At 43.0% G+C, this 13,778-nt stretch overlaps 1 protein-coding gene across 6 annotated transcripts in view; it reads right to left on the bottom strand.

Moving 5' to 3' along the window:
* Positions 1-510: 510 nt before the first annotated feature.
* DMRT1 (doublesex and mab-3 related transcription factor 1) overlaps positions 511-13,778 on the bottom strand; it is a 111,234-nt gene continuing 97,966 nt past the window's right edge. For all 6 annotated transcript variants that reach the window (XM_079926666.1, XM_079926664.1, XM_079926669.1 and 3 more), the window contains one exon: positions 511-1,680. In XM_079926666.1, coding sequence (XP_079782792.1) covers positions 1,526-1,680 — 155 coding nt within the window. In that variant the 3' untranslated portion in view covers positions 511-1,525. The remainder of the gene's footprint in view (positions 1,681-13,778) is intronic.

Here is a 13,778-nt window from a genome sequence, read left to right on the forward strand (position 1 = left end):
CCAAAAAGCCACCACTGACGCCTTGAAGGTGGCGAGTCTGCGGCCCAGTCCTTCCTGGCGCGCCCGGCAGCCTCCGGAGTCGCCGTCACAATACCTACAGCTACAGCCGCCCCGAAGGGCACACGGCTGCAGTAGCAGCAGCCTGACAAGTGTGATAAAATGATCTTCCTTAACTAAACTCGTAAAGCACTGGGCAATAAAACTCAATCTTCTGTAAAATCCAATTAAGTCATTATCTGACTGATTGTATCTTTAATTGAAAACAGAAGTGACAGTAAATTTCTGTGATATATCAGGATCAATCGATACCGCTATACGATTCAGCCCCAAGAAGTGATTTATAATGTCAAACCTATATAGGTAACTCCACATTATTCTCTCTAAAACCACTGGTGGATGAAATTAAGAGTAAGTGCATTTAATAAAAAACAAGATGGTCAGGTTATTGATTACAACAGATGGGGGTGAAATCAAATAGATGTTTTCAAAGCACAGAGCGAAGAAAATACAAGTAATTTCTTTTTTCCTGTTTAATACCGCTCATCAAATATACACACAAGAAAATTCAGTCATCAATAACATTTTTATTTCAGGTACAGCCGCAACTACACAGAACAATGAATTTTTTTAGACTAGTTTTATTTCAGGATGGCTTCTGTTACATAAGGAGTACACCACTAGCAATTTTTAACAAGAAATGAACTCAGAAATCTATAGTTACTTTTAAAGATGTACTTATCTTCAAATCAGATTACAACCTAAGGTTACAAAATAATCTAGATTGCATCCATTTTTTTTAATAGTAGAATGTGCATCATAAACGCTTATATTTTTCTAGAAACAACACTCAGGAACTCTGCATTACTAGGGTTACTTTAAATTGTATTGTTTTCAAACTACCCTTTAGTAAAGGTAGCAATTCTTAAAGTCATTAATTTTTTCTTCTGACTATTTCAGTCACGTTTTGGATTTGAGGGGATGGCGTCGGGGCTAGGCTTTTCTAACAGCAACACAAACACACACACTATTTCTATTTAACCTTCTGCAGATTTCTAACATAATCACTAACTCTGTTCTTTTCTTCTCACCAGTCAGGAACGTGGCTAAATTTATGGTTTAGCACTTTTATTAAAATACTAAAATTCAAGAAAAGATCTGAGGCACCTAAGATTTCATTTTAAAACTGAAAGTAGTTGACACATTTAGGTGCAAATGTACTGCTTTACTTGAGTGAATTATTGTATTTCTTGAAAACTACATGTAAACCAGTGTCATAAAAAAATGAGGAACACTAATATTTAACTCCGTGAGCAAAGCACTTAATTGGTGCAGACGGCAGACACAGATAGTAAACTATTCCAAATGTCTTCTAGCCTCTGGGCTAAGCTCTAAGGAGTATAAACCAAACATCTTCTCAACAGTTAAGCTGGTGTGAGTCAAGGCAAAATGTTAACAACAAACCCTGTGTATAAACGGAATAAACCTGCCACTCCAGGTGAATGGCCAAAGGCATCAGGGTGCCGGATTATTCGTCGTCCTCGATGACAGGAGTGACCGCAAAACTGCTGGGCTCCGAGGCAGACTCACATTCGAGCACTGCCTTTGAGCTGTCGTTACTAACAGAAGAGCTGGTGGAGAGGGAAACCAAGCCACAGTCTTGACTGCTGGGTGGCGAGAATACTGGGAAGTGGGGAGAGACAGAGGGAGAAGAGTGCGTTAAAAGTGGCTAGTCTTTCTACATTCACCGTGCAATTAGGTTCCAACAAAGAAAAAGGCGCTCTCTGCAATTTCTATTCGGAGTTGAAAGTGTTTTCATAGACACTCATTAAAATCCCCAGTGCTTCTTTAGAATAAAAAAGAGTATTTCTGCACAGTATTATCTATTTAATTGAAGAGGCAAGTTAAGTAGCAGAGTTTCAATTTCATGTTCATTAAAAACAAAAAACAGTCTTCTCCCCCCTCTTTGGGGATACTATTTCCACCCTTCACTGAGCCCCACCCCTTTATGTAAACGATGCTGATAGTTTGAGGAGTCTTGTCAAATGATCCATCTGACAAATTACCCCAAGCAAGACCCCACCCATGTATTTCCACCATTTGACAGGTAACCCTAGTTTCTCAGTAGCTAGCAAGTGAAAGCGATAGCTTATCAACTTTCCTGTTAGTTCTCTTGGACAGAGGGAAACAAACACTTGGGGGAAGGTGTACATACCTTTTTAAAAGCATACCTAACTTTTAAAAAGTCAAAAGCAGTAAATGGGAAGGAAACTTAAAAAAATCCAAAAATTAAAAGAAACTGAATTATACAACACTAAAACAGAAGTCAGGTAACGGTTTTAACAGCAAACCTATAAACATAAAACTCCACTAGGAATCTGACATTAAATATGAAGGATGCAAAAGTAATAATGTGTTGAACAATTTTTGCAACCTTACAAGCCACAGTAGATACAAAATTTAAGCAAAAGGGTCTCTGACCTTCTTAACCTTAGCTGAGTTTAGATCCACCCCCAGAACTCCCTTCCTGCCTAGTGTGAATGTAATTAAGGGGAAGCTGCAGTGGTAATTTCTCTCCTCATTAACTTCCTGATTGGTTTCAGCCTCAGGATTCCGCAGGGCAGTAGTTTGTCACCAATTCCAAATGGCCAATCGTTAATACTAATGTTTGTGTAACTAACTGCCAGCATCTGCCACGGCTTCTTGTACAACAATAATGGTGAAAGGGTACATTAGTGCCCCTGTGTTAATTCAGCTTGTGTTCATCAATAGGGAAATCTATGATGTAATTAGCAAAATGCATTGGGAGCTGAGTGCTGGTCATTTGTAGAGAACTAAATCATAGTAGAAGCTGTACTGGGTCCTGATGTGTTTGCCATCAATACTTATTATGTTTGGAATTTAATAAGGTATATTACCATGCTGAAAAGAGACCTTTTTACAACAGAACACTATTTACGCTTGTTATGGGTTTCGAGGTTTGCTGCAGCTAGTGGAACAACACAGAAATAAAAGAACAGAGCTGGGATTTAAGAAGCGGATCTTTAACCACTCCACTGGACCAAATTATCTGAGGAAGCCCCGTTCTTCTAATGTGACATATGGACAGACAGACAGACAGATGGACAGTTTGGGATAGCTACCTCAATATCCAGTTAGGAAAGGAATGTTCTGAAAACTTAGTAAGTTAAAAAATTTGAAAAACAGTGTGGGTAATTTCCTGACAAGCAATTTACTTTTTTTTTTTTTTTTTTCCCCGGTACGCGGGCCTCTCACTGCTGTGCGGAGCACAGGCTCTGGACGCGCAGGCCCAGCGGCCATGGCTCACGGGCCCAGCCGCTCCGCGGCACGTGGGATCTTCCCGGACCGGGGCACGAACCCGTGTCCCCTGCATCGGCAGGCGGACTCCCAACCACTGCGCCACCAGGGAAGCCCACAATTTACCTTTGATATTGGCAGTATGTGTTTAGATTTACTAAGTTAAACAAAAAGAGTACTAATTTGAACCTAGGAAGCCTGAAGCTTTCATTTTCTCACTGTTCATTAAGGCTTCTTACTAAATTTGAGTTGTTATCTGGATTTAAATTTCCCTGCAAATCCAAGATAATTTATGAATTGTGTTACATGCCCAAGGATGTTGTATCTACACAGAGAGCAGACTTTGCTCTGACATCTTGTGACTATACAAGGATATGGAGAGCCAACTAAGGGCCAACCAGAGTCTGTGCGTTAATCTGCCCACCCTCATCCCCATCTCAAGCCAGTGACAGAAGGTTCTCTGTACAGAAGAGATGGAGAAGGGAGTGAACATTTACTACTTCTTGTATGTCACCTACTTTAATGAGTATGTAAATTTAACCCTCAAACCATTCACTGAGAGAATTGTTCTCCCGTTTTTACAAAGGAGGCGCTGTGGAAGCTGCCAAGGGCAGTGCAACGTTGGTCAGCCCCACCTCCTGGCTTGTTCTCACCCCTGCACCATCCCCACCCTTGGGTGTCACATTTAGTCACTGGCCACTGAACCGTCCTAATCTCTGTGTTAGTTTGAGGAGGTAAAATAACTGACCCTTGTCAACTTAATGCAGAGGCTATAAAGGAATAGGCAAAGCGTTCTCCAGACGTGTTCTGAGCTTCTGCCTACAGTTAACAGCTGACCTAGGGATGCTCCCACCCCAGCCACAAACACCCTGCCTCCCCCATTCGGCCCAACCTGTGACTGAAAAAGGAAGGGGTGGGAATTCTGCAAAAGAAAGGACTTGGGGAGAGCCCCCCTTTTGCTCTCACTTGCCTTGTGGGTACTTTCTTGGAAAATATTCCTCTGACCTGAGGGTGTGAAGATGTGCAGAGGGTCACCTGCATAGACTAGGGAGGCTCCAAGCATACTTAATGCATGACTGCACTCCGGAGAAGATCCAAATAAATGAACTCAACCTGTTTTGCAAAATACCTGTATTTCTTAAAGCTTTTCTCCGCTCAAAATTTAAATCCATGTTCATTTCACTTTTGTTAAAGGCTTCGCATCGTCTCTGAATGTTGAAGTTAGGGACAGTATCTGTTTAACTCATTTTGTGTAGCACCTCATAAAAGCAGTTCCAAGTGCATCAAAGATGTAGTGTTTATCTTAGTGACTAATGTCCAAAATTTATTTTACTATCATCCTTAAAGATGAAGGTACCCTCTTCATTTAAATGCAGCTTCATTAAACTTTACTGGGGGGAAGAATAACCACTGATCATTTTAAATCATTTTATACCAATTAAAAATTAAAAAGGCAAAATTCTCTTTTTTTTGCATGTTGATTCTAATGAGCCCTGCAGAAGGGCTAATTTCAACTCAAAAGGTTCCTCTTCATTATTCTGTAAAAATGCTAATGCCTACTGTCCACGGGACTGTGGGGAAAGATACGCTGTTGGTAGCACTAGAAATTGGTTCAATCTTTCTGGACAGCAGCCTAGTGACATGTAATAAGAACTGTAAAACTGTTCATACCCTCTGACCTGGTAATTCCACTCTGGGGAATAAACCCAAAGAAAGAAAGAATAATTGGCTGGGCGATGCTCAACACACCACTATTTGCATGAGCGAAGATGTAAGTGCTTTGCTCCGGCGCTGGGGGGTGGGGTTTGGGGACCGGGGACAGGAAGCTTTCACAGGCAACAGACAATTCAGGATTATGCTACCCTGTAATCATCACTAGACTCCCAGTATTTACAGAAATGGAAGAAATGACTTCTGGAGACCGAAGGAGAGATTTAAAAGCAAGAAAATGAAAAAAAAAAAAAGGAAAAAGTGCCCATCTGATCTTTTTTCTTGTTACAACGAAAGGTGGGTAAACCTCTGAGGCTGACCCTGGTTTGAACCAGCAAACCTTGTATCTGTTTTCTCTCTACTAGCCTATTTGTCTACAGCAGCTAAATGGTCTTTCTTTTATTATTATTTTAAAACAAACAAAGAAACCTTACATATAATCACTCTTACCAATGCTGAGGGGGAAAAAAAGATGATTTCAGTGATGCCATCTAACCACCAATATTCTTTTTGGAAAATATTATAGACTGCACCCCCCCCAAACCCATCTCTCTAAAACACAAAACAAAACCCAATCTAACTGCTAAATCTTTTGACACTGCAAAGACCCCTGACTTTTAACTTGAATGATCTGTTAGGAGTCGGTGGACCGGAACGAACAATTCTCTTCCAGTGGTGTGAGAAACAGGATATTCGTGCTTGAGAAAAAATTGTTCTTCCTCTAGATGTTAAACACTATTAAGCTCCCACTAAGAAACCATTTTAAAAATAAAAAATGCAAGTGGCATTCTTCAACTGTTAGCAACTCTTCACCTAGACACTGACAGGTCTCTTTGGTTTCCTCGAGTTTGCAAGCCTAAGAGTCTGATGAAAAGCTGATGAAAATGTCTTAAACAATGAATTCTTCCGCTTCATGATAACAATAGTGTTTGGAAATAAAATCATGTCCAATCAATACCACTTAGCAGATATTTGATGTTTCACAATAGGCTCTTTTCCAGAGTAGAACTGCTACCCTTCTCACTACCATTTAAAATAACTAGGATTATCTTAGCTGTCCGGAGCTTGGCAGGTTCAGCTTGTACTTTCAAACAGCATTAATTCTTGGCACTCAGAAGAAGGGATAAAAGGTAAAGATATGAATGGAGATCTTTATTCCACCTGATCTATCAAGGATTAGCTCATTCTTTTCCAGTCCATGCCTGCACGCTAGTGAAGAGGAAGGCTAAGCTGTAACTGATGTAATTAGAAACCACAAGCTGAGAATAAAATAGCCCTTTATTAATCGCCCCCATTTACTATAAATTTACCAAAAACATAATAATCTTTGAAACAATTAAATGTGTTTTTGTCCACCTGTGTGTAATCAAAAGCGTAGTGGCTAGAGAGAGAGTCTGGTTAGGATTACGCTTTCCCTGAAAACATTACCTTAATTGCCAGTCTAAAATCTAACAGCAGTTTTGAGAGGGGCCAGCTCAGCCCTGTGCACAGTGTAGGGAGAAGTGGCCAAGCCATCATAACGGAGAGCTCCTGTGGATGGAAAGAGGCGCGTGATCAGTGCCTCCTCCTTGATCCTGCTGCCACAGCCTTGGCAAGCTCTAGGAAAAGCCATCTTACAGACAAGGTGAACCGATAACAGAAAGCACATATTTAACCACTATCGACACTGCCTCATTCTCTCTAAATTTCATGTGTAACACGGATACAACACAAGATAACACTAGAACTTCTTAATTCTCAAAACAAACAGCAGCCTATCAAGCTTCCTTTGGCAGCCCCTGGGAGACAGTGTGAGGACCGGGGCTCACAGGCTGGCCCTGCTGGAACTGCAGACTGCTACCCTGCTGCTCAAGGAACGAGGGGATAACGCGCCCCACCTACCACCTTACCACCTACGGAGTTCAACGGACACACGAAGGGAAGAATGCACACAAAAAGGGAAAAGAGAAGGGACCCCGTTCAGCCTTCCACCTCACCTGGGACGCGGGCAGGATTACCTCGGGGGCAGGCATTCCTCCTCTTCCCCCCACCCCCACCCTCCACGACAGATTCTTCTGGACCACGGCAGGGCAGCTGCTGATCCCACACTCCCTGTTTATTCCATGGGGGGCGGGGGCGGGTCCCCAAAACTACTCGAGTCTCAAAGCAAGCACGTGAATAAGTGATGTGCCTGTGACAGCGGCCCTACCCTGGCAGGGACTCACACCCTGAGCATGTCGTCAATCCTCACCTCCCCAGAACCCTCTTGTCTACTGGCAGTGGTAAGGCTCCTGGGTGCTCCCTCACGCCCAAAGTGGCACCGTGAGCTGTGGAGCCTTTTCTCACTGATATTTCTTCTTGCACTCCTTCTGAACTGAGCAAGTGCGTATGTGACGGGTAATTCCTTATGACTGGCTCAGCTGACATGTGTCATCCATGAAGGCAGCACTGGAAACACACAATCCCAGATTCAAAGATCCTCTAATTCACTGTGTTTTAACCAAAATATACTCAGTAACAAAACCTAAACATAGTGTGGCCTTTTCTTCGCTTTCATGACAACATTCTGAGATAAATCGTCACACTGACTAATGCTGCTCTATTTTCCTCATCACTGAAATAACCACAACACCGACCTCTAAGAAATCCCCTAAACTACCTGGGCAATGAACGTAAACACCAGTTTCCTCATCTGTAAAATGAGGCTAACAACAGGTCACTGTGATCATCACTGAGTACATAGTAGTTTCTTTACTTCCTTTGTCTTCCATTTCAGTGTCTTCACGTTAGAAGATCCTTGCCTTTGAAGGTGCCAGCATCCAGTCAGTATTTAGCACAAGATCTGTTCCCTCCAGGCCACACATAGTGTGCCTTGAGAGAGCCAGGAACCAGGGATACCCATTTTACTTCACTTGGGGCCTACATGACAGCCAGAGTGTCAAATCCAGGAGGCAAATGACCTGGTCCTCATTTGGACAACAGGTCCCTCGTTACATAAGCTCTGGCTTTTTCATTTTTTGAGAAGAGGTGTCCAATCAAAATGAAGCAGCAGAATACCTCTGGACATACCAGACCAAAAATAGTGTTGTTATCCAATGATCAAGCCAACCCTTCCTTCAGGCAGCAGTATTTGAAAGCAGGAAGAATCTTCCTTTTGAGCCTAAGTTCGTCCTAAAAGTTGAAAACTCTGGGAAGTACTAGGTACAGGCTTCAATGTCCCCAAAGAAGTAGGGGTCTCATTGTTCCTAATCTACAACTATTGGGTACCTGGAGCCCTGATGGGATGAGGCTTGCTGGGGTACCAGAAGCTGACCTTCAGTCACAAGGCGACAAAGCAGGGCTAGGGCAAGGTGTATGGGTGTTGCCAGAAGACCCTCTCTTACTATCCGAAGACCTTGGGCAAGTGCCTTACCCTCTCCATGCCTCTGTCTCCTCAGCTGTACAATGGGGACACAGTACAGCACTTAGGATGGTTCCACACCGAGCTTTGGGGCCCCATTAAGCCCGATGCATCTGAAAAGCCCACACTACCATTGTACACAGCTGTACCATTTGGTCACCCACATGTGTGTCCCACAGACGCAGCACCTCAGCACTGGATGTGGTCCAAACTGAGCTCTATTCCTAGCATCACTCCCCTCAGCTGCCCCCATCTATACCCATCCTGCCCTGCTTAGTCTTTCTTGAGCGCTTGTCATCTCTGGTCCAGCTTCTCCTCTCTGAAGAGGCAGACCATTTTCCCACCACATATGTGTACTGACAAGGGCAGGAAGGCTGAGGGGGTCCTGCTCCCGGGCCAAGCTCCCAACAGTGGCCACCTGAGAACACGTGTGGAAAGACCATGAGCTCTGCCGTCAGACGTGGCACCTCAGTAAACACCTCTGAGCATCAATTTCTTTCACTGTAAAAGGAGGTAATAATGACGCATTTCACAAAGTTGCTCCGAGGATAGAAGAGATGATAAATGACAAAATCATGTGTAAACGTGAAGACTCCTCTCCCCTGGCCTGAGTCTGTGCACTTCCCTAAGGAAGGAGTGTGATTTAGTGTCTGTCCTCCACTGCCTAAGACAGGACCAAGAAATTAGTAAGGCTTTTATTAAACACTGGTTGGGAAAGAAAAAAAAAAGAGTTAGTGTCAACACAGCTCAAACCTCCCTGAATGTTTTCAGATAAGTTTCAATTTCAGTGTTCAGAGAAAGGTGACTTTTACTTTATTCGTCCTTCTTTACACAGCAGAAGGCTAAAAGTGAAGATGAATTCCGAACTGAAACCCAAGCCTGTTATACTGTGTTTTCTCCCGGGACTTCAGGTACACATGACGTTACCTGAGGCCGGGCCAAAGGGGAAGGGACTTGGCTGAACCAGCAGAGCAAGGGGAACCTCCTCGAGAAAGAAACAGAAAGTCTATTGGATAAAACACTAACACCTGGTAAACTGAAATTCGGCCAAGAACATCTACTGTACATTACCTAGCACAGTGCAGTGTACCCAGCAGGTGCTTAATAATGGATAGGGGAGTGAGAAAGCCCATGGAATGTGGTCTTCACAAGACATGCTGCCACCACAAAACAGGGCTACCCCACACACTGGCAAAGAGAGTCTCAAGTCTAAAGCCAGTTTTGACGATTTTAAAGTGCAAAGGCTTTGTCTAATTTTGTCTGTATTTATTGGAAGGACTCTGGGCACCGACACAAGGAGAAAAGCCACATCAAACACACCCTGAGGCGTGACCTCAGCCAGAGAGCCTGGTTCTGGACGAGTCCGCAGGACCACGTGCCTTGGGGACTCTGCAACGCAAACCACATATGGTACCATGGCTGGGTGGTCACAGGTGCAACTGCATTTGAAAACAGAGTTTAAACAGGTGTGTGATCATCTCAGAAACCAAGGCAGACCAGGCTAACAAGAGGCTCCACGAGTCACCTCTGGTACAGAGTTCCCATTTGATTCTGGGAAAGCGGTTTTCTCAGATACAAAAGAAATCAAACCCGCAAAGCAGGCCGTGGCATTTGCCAGCCTAGAAACTAGGTTGGCTCTGTCCAGATATTTTGCAACAAGAGACATTTTTAAAGTAGCTTTGCTGAGAGTTTCCTTCACACTGAGAAGAAAGAATCACAGATGCTTCAACCTTAAAGGGTAATGTGTGATGAAAATCTCCACCTTCATGGGACTCTTGTTAAGACTAAGAAAAAAGATTAACGTTTTGGAGTCAACACCACTGCCAGGAGAGCCAGGCATGAGGAGAGGGAATGCAGCTGCTTTCTCACCTGGGGCCCGAAATCAGCTCGGTTTGCAGCTAATCCACCAGCCTGCAGTCAGCCTTTCACTGTGGAATTACATCATCTCTGATAAAACATGCTGCTTAACAAAATATGTACGATGTGCAGCTTCAGCCGTATGGCTTTGAGGAACTCTTTCATGGAAGCAACCTAAGTGTCCATCGGCAGATGAATGGATAAAGATGTGGCACATATATACAATGGAATATTACTCAGCCATGAAAAGAAATGAAATTGAGTTATTGGTAGTGAGGTGGATGGACCTAGAGTCTGTCATACAGAGTGAAGTAAGTCAGAAAGAGAAAAACAAATACCATATGCTAACACATATATATGGAATCTAAAAAAAAAAAATGGTCATGAAGAGCCTAGGGGCAAGACGGGAATAAAGACACAGACCTACTAGAGCATGGACTTGAGGATATGGGGAGGGGGAAGGGTAAGCTGGGACAAAGTGAGAGAGTGGCTTGGACATATATACACTACCAAATGTAAAACAGATAGCTAGTGGGAAGCAGCCGCATAGCACAGGGAGATCAGCTCCTGCTTTGTGACCACCTAGAGGGGTGGGATAGGGAGGGTGGGAGGGAGGGAGACGCAAGAAGGAGGAGATATGGGAACATATGTATATGTATAACTGATTCACTTTGTTATAAAGCAGAAACTAACACACCATTGTAAAGCAATTATACTCCAATGAAGATGTTAAAAAAAATTCAGATACTTTGCAATGAAATGAATAAAAGAGAAAGTTCACAAGCCATTTCACAAGTAGAACTTGTGTAAAAGTTGCAGCTTATAATTTGAAAAGAAATACTGTGCCCCAAATGATATGCTAGTAGCAGGGTAGAAGACTGTGTCCAGTAAATTATTTTACTTTTACTATCAGGAGATGATGCCTTCTTCAAAAAAAAAAAAAAACAAACGCAAAACTCCACCAGTATTGGCTATTAATACTATGCCAACTTTTCCTTCTCTTTCTTTCTAACTAGGGTTACAGGAAATTTAAAATGAGTAATTATTAGTATTTTTCTCTGGTACAGAAGAAGGAAGCAAACACCAGGACACATTTAAATAACATATACCAGATGAAATCAATCAGGATAGAAAATTCCAGGCATTTCCAGACAGGAGAATACATGCTTACTCAGTCACACAGGTTGTTTTACCTCCTAATTACAACACAGCCATCATGGGTGGGTAAGATAGTTCAGATTACAGGCTCAAGAATACGCTCTTTTGGAACGGTCCATGTTAAGGGTGAAGAGAAACAAGAAAGTAGCACGAACTATGCTTTTCCTAAAGAGTATTTACACACTTTGCATAAGACCCCAACTGCTAAAAAAACAAATCATATACGTCTTTCTTAAAACATTTTTCTATTTGTTTAAAATGCCTTCTGTTCAACTAGATCCCAAGAAGGGACTTCAGTGCTAAAGAGGTTTAATCTGTGGGTGATATAAGGCATTCAGGGAATGTGATTGTGCCCTCCCCTCTCCAGGGGTTTATGGTATTTTTTAATTGTTTCAGGAGAGAAGACCTCACGTCTTGACAAGTATTTTAGTTCGCTTTCAAGAAAAGATTTTCCTTCCTCCCCCCAACTACATCCTGTCTGAAACTAAACTTAACTGTAGCCTTTTTTTAGGGACTTCTCAGAACAACCCATGTTCTCTTTGGGCGAGAAGCTTCTGGGCAGGACCTGCTGGTGCTGGTCAACCAAGCTCAGCTCTGAACTAAATGAAGGAAACCAACACCGGCAGGTATTTATCAAAGTATAAGACGACTTTCATTTAATTCTTCCTCCCAATGGTCAAAAAAATTGGTCTCCTTTCAGGATTTTGTTTTCTGCTTAAGGAAATTTTTTTTTATTGTGGTAAAATACACATCATGTAAAATTTACCATTTTAACCACTGTGAAGTGTACAGTTCAGCAGTATTACATATATTCACGATGTTGTGCAACCGTAACTACCCAACCATCTCCGGAACTTTGTCACCTTTCCAAACTGAAACTCTGCACCTATTAAACAATAACTCCCCCCATTCCCTCTGCCCGGCCCCCGGTAACCACCCTTTTACTTTCTGGTTCTATGAATCTGACTACTCTAGGTACCTCATATAAGTGGAAGCATACAGTATTTGTCTTTCTGTGACTGGTTTATTACATTTAGCATAATGTCTCCAAGGTTCATCCATGTTGCAGCGTGTGGCAAAACTTCACTCCTTCTTCAGGCTGAATAACATTTCATTCTAAGTACAGCCCACATTTTGTTTACTCAGGCATTTATCAGTGGACATATGGGTTGTGTCTGCCTTTTGGCTCTTGGGGATAATGCTGGTTATGAACCCTGGTGTTCAAATATCTGTTCAAGTCCCTCTTGTCACTTTTCTTGTGTGTATACCCAGAAGTGGAATTGCTGGATCATATATTAATTCTATTTTTAAGTTTTTGAGGAACCACCATATAGTTCTCCACAGCAGGGGCACCATTTTACATTCCCACCAGCAATGTACAAGGGTTCCGATTCTCCACATCTTCAGCAACACTGGTTATTTTCTGGGGTTTTTGTTTGTTTTTTAATAATAGCCATCCTAAGGGGTGTGAAGTGTGGGATTTTGTCTTTTGATCCTTTTACACTAATCCTTTCCTGCACTGCATCCTCTCTTCCCCAACCCTGACCTACCACCCAGTCTCTGTTTTATCATCACCAAACTTAAGTGAAGAACTGGCCCACTGCCCACTCCTCACTGGGTTATGCCTGGCAAACTGGTAGCTGTTTCACTCCCAGAAAAGCTTTCTCAAGGTCACCCATAGCCTGCTAGTCCCCAAAGCCAATGGCCTGTTGCAGTCTTTCCTTCTTTGCTCAAAACCACTGACACCTAACATGTCCTCTCCCCTTCATCCCCCTCAGCTGCCCTCCAGGCTTTCTGCCCCCCTGGACCATCCTTCCCCAACACCAACCCTAGACACAGACTCTCCAAACTACTCCACTTGGTCCTCTCATCCACATAAGCTTTAAACATCACCTCCTTGCAAATGACTTCACGATTCCTATCTCTTGCCCCGATTTCTCACTGAGAACTACTTCTATATATGAAATATTGGCTGAACATCTCCACCTGGGTGAGTTTCCTGCAATGGAACCTCACCTGTTTAGAACTGAACCCACCATCTTCTCCTCTCTTGGGTCCTGCGCATGCCCACATCACCTGCAGCTCAGGCTGTCTCAGACCCACCCCCCAACCTAAGCCACTGTTCTGTCCCCCTCTCTTGAACTGCACAGAGCCCTCCTGCATCTCCCTCCCTTCCGGTTACCCTCATCTGCTAGCATCTGGTTGCCCTGTCCAGTCTTTTCTACTTCATCTTAATTTATCCCAGTATGGCCAGTTAGTTATTCTTCCAGAAGCATGTCTCTAACAAGATGTTTCTTTCTAAATAAACATCTATGGAGACTTCTGAAGAGCTGAGAGTACAAAAATAGATCTCTATGAC

Source organism: Stenella coeruleoalba (assembly GCF_951394435.1).
Source record: "Stenella coeruleoalba genome assembly, chromosome: 7".
In the NCBI taxonomy this organism is placed as follows: domain Eukaryota; kingdom Metazoa; phylum Chordata; class Mammalia; order Artiodactyla; family Delphinidae; genus Stenella; species Stenella coeruleoalba.